Source organism: Podarcis erhardii, assembly GCF_964252035.2.
Source record: "Podarcis erhardii genome assembly, chromosome: 2".
NCBI classification, from domain to species: Eukaryota; Metazoa; Chordata; class Lepidosauria; order Squamata; family Lacertidae; genus Podarcis; species Podarcis erhardii.
The window spans coordinates 109,155,926-109,173,015 of record NC_138498.1 but is presented as its reverse complement, the minus strand read 5'-3'; the positions used below and the strand labels follow the sequence as shown (position 1 = coordinate 109,173,015).

The window sequence follows — 17,090 nt, the reverse complement described above, 5'->3', positions numbered from 1 at the left end:
ATGCTGAAGTCCAACAAGAAGGAACATGGTCCATGACGTATTTCCCTCTCCCATCCCTCCTTCACTTGCCCAATTTTGCCTGAAGATTCAAGGAGAGGACTTGTGAGAAGTGGTGTGCCAAATTGTAGGGTTGAATCCACTGTACACATAACATAAACAACAAAAAGAGAGCAGTTTTTAATAAAACTTCTCCCCTCCAAGAATCTCCCAAATATCTTTGGGTGTTCCCAACCCTCCAGTTAGGGACGCGGGTGTCGCTGTGGGTTAAGCCACAGAGCCTAGGACTTGCCGATCAAAAGGTCGGTGGTTCAAATCCCTGTGACGGAGTGAGCTCCCGTTGCTCGGTCCCTGCTCCTGCCAACCTAGCAGTTTGAAAGCAAGTCAAAGTGCAAGTAAATAAATAGTTACCGCTCCAGCGGGAAGGAAAACAGCGTTTCTCTGTGCTGCTCTGGTTCACCAGAAGTGACTTAGTCATGCTGGCCACATGACCTGGAAGGTGTACGCCAGCTCCCTCAGTCAATAAAGCGATATGAGCGCCGCAACCCCAGAGTCATCTGCGACTGGACTTAATAGCCTGGGGTCCCTTTACCTTTACCTTTAACCCTCCAGTTGATATTTTGAGGGTTTGAAGAGGAAGTTCAAAATCCACCATCATTTTGGGGACAATGGTGAGAACTTGGCAGAGGTCCATGAAGGCTAGCTGGCTGAGGAAAAAATACATTGGGGTCTGCAGACCAGAGTCTGACTTGATCAGAAAACGAAGGAGGCTGTTCCCTATCAGAGCTACTATGAACATGAAGAAGATCACACCAAGGAAAACCATAGGTGACCTTTGATGCTGAAGTCCAACCAGAAGGAACACAGTCCATGACATGTTCCTTTCTCCCATTCCTCCTTCACTTGCCTGAAGACTTAAGCAGAAGACTTGTGAGAAGTGGTGTGCCAAATTATACGGTTGAAACCACTGTACACATTACATAAACAACAAAAAGAGAGCAGTTTTTAATACAATGGATTGTGTCTAATGCTCCTCACACTTAGTTCTGCCTGTGCAACAAGATTTCTCTCCTCTCCTCTAAGAGTCCCCAAAATATGTTTGGGGGTTCCCAACCCTCCAGTTGAGATTTTGAGGATTCAATGGGGCAGCTGGAGGGAAGAGGAAGTTCTACTGAATGCATGGAAGTCCATTTTGCAGGCAGAGCTTCAATGTTGGACACTGCCCAATATGTTAGAAGTCTCTCTGGGTGCATCCAGATTCTCACTACAGTGGTACCTTGGTTTACAACCTTAATCTGTTCTGGAAGTCTGTTCTTAAACCAAAGCGGACTTAAACCAAGGTGTGCTTCCCAATAGAAAGTAATGGAAATCTGCTCCAGACGATGAAAAGCAACCCCTAAAACAGCATTTTGACATGAATTTTACTACTGTATTTTGCTTGTGGGATTCAATGGCATAACAGCAGCTTAGGTTTGCTCAGTTAATGTGGCTTGGGTGCTTTTGTGCTACGCCTGTCCCCCTCTCCCCACCACAAAAGGTGCAGAAAGGCTTGGGAAATGGTAGGATAATTCCTGAAAACCCAGCCAACCTTGTGTTTTAGAAGGGAAAGGGGAATAGGGTGTTTGAGGTTGATCCAGCCCCAACTTCTCCTTTCATATCGCTAATTGCTGGGACTTTTTCTTCGTTCTTTTGGTGAAGCCCATTGCAGTTCTTTTTCAGTGGAAATGGTCACTTGGGATCCAGATTCACCGCTATAGAAGGGAAATCTCAAACATGCAACAACCGGAAGAACCATGTTCCTGTCCCTCCAGATCCATAGCTCTACCCCTTTCTCAGCTTATCTGGAGCAGGTTTAGAGATTCTGGCCCGTTCTCAGGGATGATGGGTTCTATAGCTCCAACATCTGGATGGCGTCATGTTGGCGGCCCCTGTCTTATCCAGCAGGCTGTTAAAGGAAAGGACAAACTCAATATGCAATAAATGAATGCACAATAATAGGTCATATTTCAAAGCTTTATCATGCTTTAGAGAGACACAAAACTACCCGTCCTACCCAAACTCAGCCTAAGCATGAGAATGGAATAGTCTGTTCGTAAATATTCCTGTTTGAAATGAAAGGACATGGATGGCAGGTGTTAAGCCTGGTGTCTATGATACAGCTAAAGAATACCAATGCCAGGCTGTTGTACCTCAGTTGCTTTACAGCTGCAAAACCATGAGTAGTGTAGTAAATCGTTTCCAGCAGAATGGTTTCTCTCATGTACATTTTGAAGTGCCACATAGGGAGAATGTGGGAATAAATAGTATGTGTAGTACTAAGTCTCACTTTCAAATGAAATCTGGTTTATAAAAATATCTGTTTCTCTTCTTTGAATCCCTTGATCTTTCCTGGAGGGTATGGCAGGATGCAATGATCTAAAATAAATATTCATACGCTACATAAATACATACATTTTCCTGTTTGAATATATTTTTCTATTTACTATACGCTTTCAAGTTTTTTAAGTACAAGTAAATTGGTGTTTGGTGTTCCCCTTCATGGATCACTGCCTTGCCGTGGCGAAGGGGCTTGAATAACTCAGAGAAGCTATGAACTATGCCGAGCAGGGCACCCAAGGTGGACAGGTCATAGTGGAGAGTTTTGACCAAACGTGATCCACCTGGAGGAGGAACCGGCAAGCCACTCCAGTATCCCTGCCAAGAAAACTCCATGGACAAAGACAACAGGCATATAAAAGTTATGACGCTGGAAGATGAGCCCCTCAGGTCGGAAGGCGTCCAACTTGCTACTGAGGAAGAGCAGAGGACAAGTAAAAGTAGATTTAGAGCTGATGAAGCAGCTGGGCCAAAGCCGAAAGGACGCTCAGTTGCGGATATGCCTGGAAGCGAAAGGAAAGTCCAATGCTGTAAAGAAAAATATTGCATAGGAACCTGGAATGTAAGAACCATGAACCTTGGTAAGTTGGATGTGGTCAAAAATGAGATGGCAAGAATAAATATTGACATCCTGGGCATTAGTGAACTAAAATGGACGGGAATGGGCGAATTCAGTTCGGATGACCATCATATCTACTACTGTGGGCAAGAATCCCGTAAAAGAAATGGAGTGGCCCTCATAGTCAACGAAAGAGTGGCGAAAGCTGTAGTGGGATACAATCTCAAAAATGAGAGAATGATCTCAATATGAATCCAAGGCAGACCTTTTAACATCACAGTAATCCAAGTTTATGCACCAACTACTGGTGCTGAAGAAACTGAAACTGACCAATTCTATGAAGACTTACAACACCTTCTAGAAATGACACCAAAGAAGGATTTTCTTCTCATTATAGGGGATTGGAATGCTAAAGTAGGGAATCAAGAGATAAAAGGAACAACTGGCAAGTTTGGCCTTGGAAATCAAAACGAAGCAGGGCAAAGGCTAATAGAGTTCTGTCAAGAGAACAAGCTGGTCATCACAAACACGCTTTTCCAACTACACAAGAGACGACTCTACACATGGACATCACCAGATGGGCAGCATCGAAATCAGATTGATTATATTCTCTGCAGCCAAAGATGGAGAAGCTCTATACAGTCAGCAAAAACAAGACCTGGAGCTGACTGTGGCTCAGCTCATCAGCTTCTTATAGCAAAATTCAAGCTTAAACTGAAGAAAGTAGGAAAAACCACTGGGCCGGTAAGATAACAATCTAAATCAAATCCCTTATAAATACACAGTGGAAGTGAGGAACAGGTTTAAGGATCTAGATTTGGTGGACAGAGTGCCTGAAGAACTATGGATGGAGGCTCGCAACATTATACAGGAGGCAGCAACGAAAACCATCCCAATGAAAAGGAAATGCAAGAAAGCAAAGTGGCTGTCCAACGAGGCCTTACAAATAGCGGGGGAGAGAAGGCAAGAAAATGCGAGGGAGATGGAGAAAGATACAGGAAATTGAATGCAGATTTCCAAAAAATCGCAAGGAGAGACAAGAAGGCCTTCTTAAAAGAAATAGAGGAAAACAACAGAACGGGAAGAACCAGAGATCTGTTCAAGAAAATTGGAGATATGAAAGGAACATTTCGTACAAAGATTACCATAATAAAGGACAAAAGTGGAAAGGACCTAACAGAAGCAGAAGACATCAAGAAGAGGTGGCAAGAATACACAGAGGAATTATTCCAGAAATGTATGGATGGCTCGTACACCCCAGGTAGTGTGGTTTGCTGACCTTGAGCCAGACATCCTGGAGAGTGAAGTCAATGGTCCTTAGAAAGCACTGCTAATAACAAGGCCAGTGGAAGTGATGGTATTCCAGCTGAACTATTTAAAAATTTAAAAGATGATGCTGTCAAGGTGCTACACTTAATATGCCAGCAAGTTTGGAAAACTCAGCAGTGGCCAGAGGATTGGAGAAGATCAGTCTACATGCCAATCCCAAAGAAGGGCAGTGCCAAAGAATGTTCCAACTACCACACAATTGCACTCATTTCACACGCTAGCAAGGTTATGCTTAAAATTATACAAGGAAGGCTCGAGGAGTATGTGGACTGAGAACTCCTAGAAGTGCAAGCTGGATTTTGAAGGGGCAGAGGAACCAGAGACCAAATTGCAAACATGCGCTGGATTATGGAGAAAGCTAGAGAGTTCCAGAAAGACATCTACTTCTGCTTCATTGACTATGCAAAAGCCTTTGACTGTGTCGACCACAGCAAACTATGTCAAGCTCTTAAAGAAATGGGAGCGCCTGATCACCTCATCTGTCTCCTGAGAAATCTCTATGTGGGACAAGAAACTACAGTTAGACCTGGATATGGAACAACTGGTTGGTTCAAAATCGGGAAAGGAGTACAACAAGGCTGTATATTGTCTCCCTCCTTATTTAACTTATATGCAGAATTCATCATACGAAAGGCTGGGCTGGACGAATCCCTAGTTGGAATTAAGATTGCCAGAAGAAATATCAACAACCTCAGATATGCAGATGACACAACCTTGATGGCAGAAAGTGAGGAGGAATTAAAGAACCTTTTAATGAGGGTGAAAGAGGAGAGTGCAAAATATGGTCTGAAGCTCAACACCTTTGCCAACAAAGGTCCGTATAGTTAAAGCTATGGTTTTCCCAGTAGTGATGTATGGAAGTGAGAGCTGGACCATAAAGAAGGCTGATTGCCGAAGAATTGATGCTTTTGAATTATGGTGCTGGAGGAGACTCTTGAGAGTCCCATGGACTGCAAGAAGATCAAACCTCTCCATTCTTAGGGAAATCAGCCCTGAGTGCTCACTGGAAGGACAGATCATGAAGCTGAGGCTCCAATACCTTGGCCTCCGCATGAGAAGAGAAGACTCCCTGGAAAAGACCCTGATATTGGGAAAGATGGAGGGCACAAGGAGAAGGGGACAGAGGACAAGATGGTTGGATAGTGTTCTCGAAGCTACCAGCATGAGTTTGACCAAACTGTGGGAGGCAGTGGAATATAGGAGAGCCTGGTGTGCTCTGGTCCATGGGGTCACAAAGAGTCGGACACGACTAAACGACAACAAAAAATTGGTGTTATCATGGATCAGCATAATGGACCATCATGTGGCAAAAGATTGCATCTCATTTTAATTCTACTCAGAGTCGATCTGCTGAATGGCCATGACTAACTGAGGTCCATTGATTTCCACAGGGCTACAGAGTTGGATGAAATATAGAATAACTATGACTTCTACAAATGTTCAGAATTACATACCTGTGTCAACTGCTTCTGTTTACAACAGCAAGAAGGGAGCAAAGTTTAGTTTCTTAAAATGAAAATTAGTTCCCAAGGCCCGGATGAAAAACTGTGATGCCTCTGTTGTGTTAATTAATTTTTTACAATAATTGCTGCTGTTATAGCTCCCCAGTTTCAAAGGGGTGGCAATTCATCCTCCACCACAAAATGATTTCCCTTCCATTCTTTAAGAATAAGAGAAATGCCTTATTAATTAATGAGAAATGTTCACAATCCTTTTATATTCAAAAGTAGAGGGGAGGAATGCCCTGAGCTATATTCAGGGCTGCAGAATTACATGTGCCTTTGCTTCCTTTTGACATGCTTGATTTTTAAAATTCCAAAACCTAAGCAAACCAATGCGTGCTCCCTGATAAAGCAGTGTGCATATCTCTGAAAATTTCCCAACGTACATTTACAGCGAAATGTTTGCTTAGCTCCACTGACTCCCTGTTTCTAGAAGCAGGAAATATATCTCTGCCTTTTGATTCTGAAACATTCAGACCAGAACCAGGATTTCTCACCTGGCACATTTCCAGTCCAGCATTTCTACTCTCCATGGAGAAATGCTCCACCAGCTCCACCCTGAGGGAATCTGGCTCCCAAACCATTATTTTAATTGTTACCAAACTTTATTGCAGTTCCAAAGTGAAAACTTCCTACCACTCACCATCTGAAGATGCTGAAGATGCATTCTTGGAAATTATGGATGGATGAATGTTTAATTTCTCTACCTCTTTATATTTTTAATAAAATCCTCAAAGGGGTTTACCACATATTAAATCAATAAAGCAATAAAACAATAGCCAGCGATGTACCACAGGGCTCATGAGGAGCCTCTTAGTAGGTCTGGGTGAGTGTGGGCCCCGCCCCCTAGGCCAGGTGGAAAGGGCCTTGCTGGAAGCAACCTTCACGCCTCACAGCTAGGCAAATTTAATATTAATAAAAATAAAATTTTATCTGTGCGCTGCCCTCCCTGGCCGGAGCAGGGCTCAGGGCTGCTAACATGAAACTAAGACAGTATACAAAGAACATAAAAACATAAAAACAGGGGATAAATTAGTTAAAATACATCTTAAAATTAGTTCAGAGCAAATATTGAGGATGGTGATGATGATGAATGTTCCTATGCATCTTAGTAGGAAACAGCAGAAGATTCATCTGTTCTGTGCTCAGGTTCTGCTTATGGGCTCCTCACAGACATGTGGTGGTGGGCATTGTGAGAACAGGATGCTCAGCTAAAAGGGCCTTTGGGCTGATCCAGAAGGACTCTCCTTGTGGTTTTATGGTAGGGGGCAGACTAAGGAGACTTCACACACACACACACACACACACACACACACACACACAAACACACACACACACACACCCCTCACTTGCATAGACATGGACAGCATATTTTATTTGGGTGTGCCCCCAGGGGCTTTGTAAAAATTATTTTGGCAAAGGAAGAAGGGATAGGGAATGTCAAGACAAACAAACAGGGACACAGAAAGGGTAAAGAGACAAAGAACAACAAGAAGAAGAACTGACAAAACAGCCACAAAGGTGCTCAAGAAGCCAAAATAGGAGATATTTCTTGCAGAGAAAAAGACTCAAGCCCATCTGACCAGAGGAAGGGCACTTCAGGAGGTCCAAGGGTGGAATGGCTTCTCCTCCTTGCCTGCAGACCACAGTTCCTGTCCCCCTCAGATCTCCCTCCTCAAATGGTGGCCAGCAGAACGTGGATGGAGACGAAGCTGGGAGACAAAAGCTGACAGAGGCAGAAGGAAAAGGCTGGAATGGATCTGCAGGAGCCACTGCTGGAGTCAATCAGCACACTGCTGCTTCCAGAGACAAACACAGGCAGAAGCTGCAGAGCCAATCCAGATCCATTCCGGCCTTTTTCTTCTGCCTGCATCTCTTGCTGTCTGCTATCCTTGGTCCCTGGGTTAATGTTGGTGTATTTCAGTTTAGGGACAATATGGGACAAATGAACAGTTCTGGATTAAGCAGGAAGAACCAGATGCATAATAATAATAATAATAATAATAATAATAATAATAATAATTTATTTATTTATTTATATCCCGCCCTCCCCAGCCGAAGCCGGGCTCAGAGCAGCTAACAATAGTAAAATGAAGGATGGGGGACACCTAGCTTACTAGCAGTACATGTGAAAAGAATCTACAGGTCTTTTTGCAACAGCAAAAGAAGGATAATGCTATTCTCAGCTACATTATTATTTTGAATCCCCGCGGCGGGGTGAGCGCCCGTCTTTCGGTCCCTGCTCCTGCCCACATAGCAATTCGAAAGCACCTCTAAGTGCAAGTAGATAAATAGGTACCGCCTTATAGCGGGAAGGTAAACGGCGTTTCTGTGTGCTGCGCTTTGCTGGCTCGCCAGAGCAGCTTCGTCACGCTGACCCGGAAGTGTCTCCGGACAGCGCTGGCCCCCGGCCTCTTAAGTGAGATGGGCGCACAACCCTAGAGTCGGACACGACTGGCCCTTACGGGCAGGGGTACCTTTATCTTTACCTTTATTCTCAGCTGCATCAAGTCTAGTGTCCAGTGGGAAACACTATTTAAGAAGGATGTTGACAAGCTGGAATGTGTTTACAGGAGAGCAACCAAGATGATTAAGGGTCTGGAAAGCATTCCTTACGAGGAATGCTTGAAGGAGCTGCGTATGTTTAGCCTGGAAAAGAGGAGACTGTGAGGAGATATGATAGCCATCTTCAAATATATAAAGGACTGTCACATGGAAGAGGGAGCATGTTTGTTTTCTCCTGCTCTTGAGCGTAGGACTCAAGGCAATGACTTCAAGTTGCAGAAAATTAGATTCTGACTAAACATTCAGAAAAACCTTCTGACAGTAACAGCTGTTGGTCAGTGGAACAGTCTCTCAGGAGAGTTGGTGGAGCTGGAAGCCCAGAATATGCCCAGCTCCTTCACTGAAGGTTATTGCATATATATATGTATATGTACATGTATATGTAAATGTATACGTATATATACAGTATGAATGTTGGGATTCATTTTTTGCTACCATCACAAATCATATAGCGGTAATGATGCAAATAGGACATTCAGGTATTGCAAAGTAGTTGTTCGAAACATTACGCATGCGTACCACCCCCACCTCCATACATATGACTTTCCCCAGAGAAAATAAATCTGAATTAAATGGGGAGGGTTGGGGAATACAGCCACACATTTCAATGAAAAGAACACCAAATGGGCAGTGTTGAAAACCTGTGTTATTCATTTACTTAATTGATTCCATTTACGAATGATGCCCCATAACATATTTCCAAGTGGTTTTACAGAAAACAATGTGAACAATGACAACAAATAAGAACAATTTTAGTAAAGCAGACTCTGTTTCCAGATTCTGTTGTCACGTGAGCACCCACCCCACAATAATACGCCCATCTGAAGCACCCTTACATAAATTTCAGCCCCTGGAATAAATTTCAAAGGGATGGTACCTGCCATTTTGTATCCTGCTGAAATCATTGACACATTGTGCATCTTGCAAAGAGCTTTCTTAGTGCTGCTAAGACGTCCCGGTTCCTCAGGCTGTATATGAAAGGGTTCATCATGGCAGGCACAATGGTAAAAAACAAAGTGTTTATCATGGCCCTTTGTGCTGAATAGGAAGCGGCAGGTGTCATGTACGTCAAAATGGCTGTAACGAAGAAGATCCCCACCACACAAAGATGGGACAAGCAGGTCCCCAAGGCCTTGTGGCTTCTTCCAGAGGATCGTGCTCTGAAGACTTGAAGTAGGATGGCTATGTAGGAAGCCAGGATGACTGAGATGGGGATGACAAGGAACATGGAATTACCAAAGTATGCTGTTATATTATATGCCAAGTTGTCAGAACAGGACAGCTGAACAAGGGCTGGGTAATCGCACATGTAGTGTCTGATCACATTGGACTTGCAGTAGGGAAGTGGGAGTACATAAAGGGAACTAGTGAAGGCCTGCACAGAAGACCCAAACCAAGCAGCTACTGACATGATGATGCAAATTTTCCTCCTCATGAGAACCGGATATTGCAGTGGTCTGCAGATAGCCACATACCTATCATATGACATGGTCGCCAGGATGAAGCACTCTGCTCCTGCCATGAGCATTGTGACAGAAATCTGCACAAAACAACCGTAGAGTGAAATGCTGTAGCTGTGGGTTACAAAATCAACCGTCATTTTGGGAACAATGGAGAGAACTTGGCAGAGGTCCATGAAGGCTAGTTGGCTGAGGAAAAAATACATTGGGGTCTGCAGACCAGAGTCTGTCTTGATCAGAAAAAGAAGGAGGCTGTTCCCTATCAGAGCTACTATGAACATGAAGAGGATCACACCAAGGAAAACCATAGGTGACCTTTGATGCTGAAGTCCAACCAGAAGGAACACGGTCCATGACATATTCCCTTCTCCCATTCCTCCTTCACTTGCCTGAAAGCTTAAGAAGAGGACTTGTGAGAAGTGGTGTGCCAAATTGTAGTCTTGAATCCACTGTACACATAACATAAACAACAAAAAGAGAGCAGTTTTTAATATAATGGATTGTGTCTGATGCTCCTCACACTTAGTTCTGCCTGTGCAACAAGACCTCTTCTCCTCTTCTCCCCTCCAAGAGTCCCCAAAATATGTTTGGGGGGTTCCCAACCCTACAGTTGAGGTTTTGAGGGTTCAATGGAGCAGCTGGAGGGAAGAGGAAGTTCTACAGAATGCATGGAAGTCCATTTTGCAGGCAGAGCTTCAATGTTGGATACTGCCCAATTTGGTAGAAATCTCCCTGGGTGCATCCAGATTCTCACTGCATTTGTATCTTGGTTTACAACCTTAATCTGTTCTGGAAGTCCGGTCTTAAACCAAAGGAGACTTTAACCAAGGCGTGCTTTCTGATGGAAAGTAAAGGAAAACGGATTAATCTATTCCAGACGATGAAAAGCAACCCCTAAAACAGCAATTTGACATGAATTTTACCATTGTATTTTGCTTGTGGGATTCAAGGGACTATTGCTGGGACTATTGCTAAGGACTTTTGCATCGTTGTTTTGCTGAAGCCCATTGCAGTTCTTTTTCAGTGGAAATGGGTCACTTGGGATCCAGATTCACCGCTATCGGAGGGAAATCTCTAACATGCAACCACCGGAAGGACCATGTTCCTGTCCCTCCAGATCCATAGCACTAGCCCTTTCTCAGCTTATCTGGAGCAGGTTTTTAAATTGTGGCCCGTTCTCAGGGATGATGGGTTCTATAGCTCCAACATCTGGATGGCATCATGTAGGCGGCCCCTGCCTTACTCTAACCTATCCAGCAGGCTGTTATGGGTATAAAGGAAAGGGCAAATTCAATATTTAAATAATGAATGCACAATAACGGGTCATTTATCAAAGCTTTATCGTGTTCTTATAGAGACAAAAAAACTCCCCATCCTAACTAAACTCAGCCTAAGCATGAGAATGGAATACTCTGTTCGTAAATATTCCTGTTTGAAATGAAAGGACATGGATGGCAGGTGTTAAGCCTGGTCTCTATGATACAGCTAAAGAATACCAATGCCAGGCTGTTGTAGTTCAGTTGCTTTACAGCTGCAAAACCATGAGTAGTGTAGTAAATTGTTTCTAGGAGAATGGTTTATCTCATGTACATTTTGAAGTGCCACATAGGGAGAATGTGGGAATAAATAGTATGTGTAGTGCTGTCTCACTTTCAAATGAAATCTGGTTTATAAAAATACGTGTTTCTCATCCCTTGACTTTTCCTGGAGGGTATGGCAGGATAGAAAATAACTAAAAGGAATATACATAAGCTAAATAAATATTAAAAAAATTCCTTCCAGTAGCACCTTAAAGACCAACTAAGTTAGTTCTTGGTATGAGCTTTCGTGTGCATGCACACTTCTTCAGATACACAGGTGCTACTGGAAGGAATTTTTTTTTTTGTTTTGACTATGGCAGACCAACACGGCTACCTATCTGTAACTAAATAAATATATACATTTTCCTGTTTGAATATATTTTTTTATTTACCATAAGCTGGCAAGGTTCTTAAGTACAATTAAATTGGTGTTATCATGAATCAGCATGAAGGACCATCATGTGGCAAGAGATTGCATCCCATTTTAGTTCTACTCAGAGTAGATCTGATGAAATGAATGGCCAGGACTAACTGAGGTCCATTGATTTCCATGGGGCTACAGAGCAGGATGAAATACAGAATAACTATGACTTCTACAAATGTTCAGAATTACATACCTGTGCCAACCGCTTCTGTTTACAACAGCAGGAAGGGAGAAAAGTTTAGTTTCTTAAAATGAAAATTAATTCCCAAGGCTCGGTTGAAAAACTGTGATGCCTCTGTTGTGTTAATTAATTTTTTACAATAATAACTACTGTTTTACCCCCACCCCACCCCCAATTTCAAAAGGGTGGCAATTCATCCTCTACCGCAAAAATGATTTCCCATTCTTTGAGAAAAAGAGAAATACCTTCTTTATTAATAAGGAATTTCACATTCAGGAATGCCATGACCTATATTCAGGGCTGCAGAATTACATGAGCCTTTGCTTCCTTTTGACATGCTTGATTTTTAAAATTCCAAAACCTAAACAAACCAATTCATCCTTCCTGATAAAGCATATCTCTGAAAATTTCCCAACGTACATTTACAGCGAAATATTTGCTTAGCTCCACTGACTCCCTGTTTCTAGAAGCAGGAAATATATATCTGCCTTTTGATTCTGAAACATTCAGACCAGAACCAGGATTTCTCACCTGGCACATCTCCAATCCAGCATTTCTACTCTCCATGGAGAAATGCTCCGCCAGCTCCACCCTGAGGGAATCTGGCTCCCAAACCATTATTTTAATTGTTACCAAACTTCGTTGCAGTTCAAAAGTGAAAACTTCCTACCACTCACCGTCTGAAGATGCTGAAGATGCATTCTTGGACAGTATATATGCATTTTTAATTTCAATTCCTCTTTATATTTTAAATTAAAAGCTCAAAGAGATGTACCACATATTAAATCAATAAATCAATAAAACAATAACCGGGTGATGTTCCTCTGACCTCATGAGGAGCCTCTTAGTAGGTCTGGGTGAGTGTGGGCCCTGCACCCTAAGCCAGTTGGAATGGGCCTTGCCGGGAGCAGCCTTCACACCTCACATTCAGACATTTATGATAATATTGAGGATAGTGAAGATGATGAATGTTCCTATACATCTACTGGACAACAAAGCAGCAGAAGATTCATCTGTTCTGTGCTCAGTTTCTGCTTAAGGGCTCCTCACAGACATGTGGTGGTGGGCATTGTGAGAACAGAATGCTCAGCTAAAAGGGCCTTTGGGCTGATCCAGAAGGACTCTCCTTGTGGTTTTATGGTAGGGGGCAGACTAAGGAGACTTCACACACACACACACACACACACACTCCCCACCTGTGTAGGCATGCACAGCATATTTCATTTGGGTGTACCCCCAGGGATTTTCTAAAAATTATTTCAGCAAAGGAAGAAGGGACAGGGAATGTCAAGACAAACAAACAGGGACACGGAAAGGGTAAAGAGACAAATGGTGGCCAGCAGAATGTGGATGGAGACAAAGCTGGGAGACAAAAACTGACAGAGGCAGGAGGAAAAGGCTGGAATGGATCTGCAGGGGCCACTGCTGGAGTCAATCAGCACTGCTGCTTCCAGAGACAAACACAGGCAGAAGCTGCAGAGCCAATCCAGTTCCATTCCAGCCTTTTTCTTCTGCCTGCATCTCTCGCTGTCTGCTTTCCTTGGTCCCTGGGTTAGTGTTGGTGTTTTTCATTTTAGGGACAATAGGGGACAAATGGAGAGTTCTGGACTTAAGCAGGAAGAACCAAATGCACAAATAAAGGATGGGGGACACCTGGCTTACAAGCAGTACATGTGAAAAGGGTCTACAGTTCTTGGTGGACCACAGGCTTAACAAGCATCAACAGTGTGATGCAACAGCAAAAAAAGCTAATGCTATTCTCGGCTGCATCAACAGAAGTCTAGTGTCCAGATCAAGGGAAGTAATAGAAGCACTCTATTTTACCTTGGTCAGTCCACACCTGGAATACTGTGTCCAATTCTGGGCAACACAATTTAAGAAGGATGTTGACAAGCTGGAACGTGTTTACAGGAGAGCAACCAAGATGATTAAGGGTCTGGAAAGCATTCCTTACGAGGAATGCTTGAAGGAGCTGCGTATGTTTAGCCTGGAAAAGGGGAGACTGAGAGGCAATATGATAGCCATCTTCAAATATGTAAAGGGCTGTCACATGGAAGAGGGAGCATGCTTGTTTTCTCCTGCTCTTGAGGGTGGGACTCGAGACAATGACTTCCAGTTGCAGAAAAGGAGATTCTGACTAAACACTCATAAAACATTCTTACAGTAACAGCTGTTGGTCAGTGGAAGAGTCTCTCAGGAGAGGTGGTGGAGCTGGCAGCCCAGAACATACCCAGCTCTTTCACTGTAGGTTATAACAAAAAAATTCCTTCCAGTAGCACCTTAAAGACCAACTAAGTTAGTTCTTCGAATGAGCATTCGTGTGCATGCACACTTCTTCAGATACACTGAAACAGAAGTTACCAGACCCTTCTGGAAGGAATTTTTTTGTTTTGACTATGGCAGACCAACACGGCTACCTATCTGTAACTGGAACTGTAGGTTATAGATTAGAGAGGGGAAATGACCCTTAGAATTTATAAAATGTTTTAGGGCATTCCAAAAATTTCCAATTATGCATAATTCCAATAAAAGTTTCAGCAGTCATGAAATCAGGTTATTAAGGGTTTGTTCGAAACATTATGCACGCATTCACACACCCCCACCTACAGACATACATATGATTTTCCCCAGAGAAAATAAATCTGAATTAAATGGGGAGGGTTGGGGAATACAGCCACACATTTCAATGCCAAGAACACCAAATGGGCACTGTTGAAAACCTGTGTTATTCATTTACTTAGTTGGTTCCATTTACGAATGATGCCCCACAACATATTTCCAAGTGGTTTTACATTAAAACAACATGAACAATGACAACAACTAAAAACAATTTAATTGAAGCAGACTATGGTTTCAAGACTCTGTTCACTCGTGAGTAGCAAGAATCCCACAATAATACGCTCATCTGAAGCATCCTTTGACAAATTTGGTATCTCTCACTTAAGTTCCCTCCAGCTAAATTTCAGCCCCTGGATAAATTCCAAAGGGAGAGTACCAGCCATTCTGTTTCCTGCTGAAATCATTGACACATTGTGCATCTTGCAAAGAGCTTTCTCAGTGCAGCTAAGACGTCCCGGTTCCTCAGGCTGTATATAAAAGGGTTCATCATGGCAGGAGCAATGGTAAAAAACACAGCGTTTATCATGGCCCTTTGTGCTGAATAGGAAGCGGCAGGTGTCATGTACGTCAAAATGGCCGTAACGTAGAAGATCCCCACCACACACAAATGGGACAAGCAGGTCCCCAAGGCCTTGTGGCTTCTTCCAGAGGAACGTGCTCTGAGAACCTGAAGTAGGATGGCTATGTAGGAAGCCAGGATGACTGAGATGGGGATGAGAAAAACTAGGAAATCCCCAAAATATGTGACTTTATTGAAGGCAGAATTGTCAGAGCAGGACAACTGAACAAGGGCTGGATAATCACACATGTAATGCTTGATCACATTGGACTTGCAGTAGGGAAGTGGCAGTACATAAAGGGAACAGGTCAAGGCCTGCACAGAAGACCAAAACCAGGCAGCAACTGACATGATGTTGCAGATTTTGCTCCTCATGAGAACTGGATATTGTAACGGCCTGCAGATAGCCACATATCTGTCATATGACATGGTCGCCAGGATGAGGCATTCTGCCCCACCCAAGAGCAGTATGACAGAGATCTGCACAAAACAACCGTAGAGTGAAATGCTGTAGCTCTGGGTTAAAAAATTCACTGCCATTTTGGGAACAATGGTGAGAACTTGGCAGAGGTCCATGAAGGCTAGTTGGCTGAGGAAAAAATACATTGGGGTCTGCAGACCAGAGTCTGTCTTGATCAGAAAAAGAAGGAGGCTGTTCCCCACCAGAGCTACTATGAACATGAAGAGGATCACACCAAGGAAAACCATAGGTGACCTTTGATGCTGAAGTCCAACCAGAAGGAACACGGTCCATGACGTTGAATTCCCCTCTACCATCCCTCCTGCATTTGCCCAAATTTCACCTGTAGACTCAAGGAGAAGATTTGTGAGAAGTGATGTGCCAAATTGTAAGGTTGAATCCACTGTCCACATAACATAAACAACAAAAAAGAGAGCAGTTTTTAACATAATGGATTGTGTCCAATGCTCTGCACACTTAGTTCTGCTGATGCAACAAGACCTCCTCTTCTCTACTCCCCCCCATGAGTCCCCCCAAAATGTTTAGGGGTTCCCAACCCTCCAGCTGAGATTTTGAGGGTTCAATGGGACAGCTGGAGGGAAGAGCATTCTACTGAATGCATTAAAGTCCATATACTGCCCAATATGTTAGAGGTCTCTCTGGGTGCATCCAGATTCTCACTACTTTGCTTGTGGGATTCAATGGCATAGCAGCAAACTCGGGTTTCTCAGTTAATGTGGATTGGGTTCTTTTGTGCAACAAACCTACTCCTGTCCCCCCCGCTGCTGCCCCCCTCTGGGCAACAGAAGGTGGGGAAATGCATGGGACAGTCTAATATAATGCAATCTCATTTAATTGGCCCTCAAAGTTGGATAAATGCTCAATAAGCAGGTGTCTTGAAAGTGCTCCAATCCTATTTTCATACATGTAAATCGCTTAGAAGCATATTTTGATGTCAAACGTTATATAAATATTACTGCTAATAACAAATGGGTAGGTAATTCAGTCGAATAACACATTTGCTGACTGCAAGCAAATCCTTAGGAATGCAAATATTTCTGTTTCTACTCTTTTATTATTTATCCGGTCTGCTCCATATTTACACACTACCTGCTTTCTGGTTCAACCAGGTGAATTTCTAAACTGGAGAATTTATTACTTGTCTCAACAATCATCTCCTTCAGTTTGGATCTATCTTTTCATCCTGTCTACGTTATGAATGTGCATGACGTTGGAAACAAAACAAAAGGCACCTCATTGCAGCAAAACACTGCAAGAAACTAAAGACAAATCACCATCTTGATGCAATCATGTGTATGACTGCAAAATAGGGACAACTATCAGAGCCTTTCAGTATTTGAAGAAGACAATAATCTTCACCATTCACAGAGCCTTACAGTGCTCAAAGAGCTGACCATGTCAGAAGTAAGTCCTATTGAATTCAATAAGGCTTACTCCCAGGGAAGTGGGGTTAGGATT

The 17,090-nt window shown here is 43.1% G+C and overlaps 4 protein-coding genes across 4 annotated transcripts in view; 1 reads left to right on the top strand and 3 right to left on the bottom strand.

The window, feature by feature from the left end:
• The window catches only part of LOC309336893 (L-amino-acid oxidase-like), a 268,023-nt gene that overhangs the window by 72,518 nt on the left and 178,415 nt on the right, over positions 1 to 17,090 (top strand). The gene's annotated exons all lie outside the window — the stretch shown is intronic.
• The window catches only part of LOC309337135 (olfactory receptor 2D3-like), a 91,769-nt gene that overhangs the window by 43,610 nt on the left and 31,069 nt on the right, over positions 1 to 17,090 (bottom strand). The window lies entirely within an intron of this gene.
• Positions 9,227 to 10,136, bottom strand: LOC309337160 (olfactory receptor 2AK2-like). The gene has a single exon (XM_081853885.1). It carries the CDS (start codon positions 10,094 to 10,096, stop codon positions 9,230 to 9,232), a length of 867 nt encoding a protein of 288 aa, XP_081710011.1. The 5' UTR covers positions 10,097 to 10,136; the 3' UTR covers positions 9,227 to 9,229.
• On the bottom strand, positions 14,870 to 15,727 carry LOC309335184 (olfactory receptor 2AK2-like; the record flags this gene model as incomplete). The annotated part of the gene is made up of 1 exon (XM_081850059.1): positions 14,870 to 15,727. One exon carries the CDS (start codon positions 15,725 to 15,727, stop codon positions 14,993 to 14,995), a length of 735 nt encoding a protein of 244 aa, XP_081706185.1. The 3' UTR covers positions 14,870 to 14,992.

Bases quoted from the DNA above. Each gene is read 5' to 3' on its own strand.
- LOC309337160 (XM_081853885.1), bottom strand. From the start codon at position 10,096: ATGGTTTTCCTTGGTGTGATCCTCTTCATGTTCATAGTAGCTCTGATA.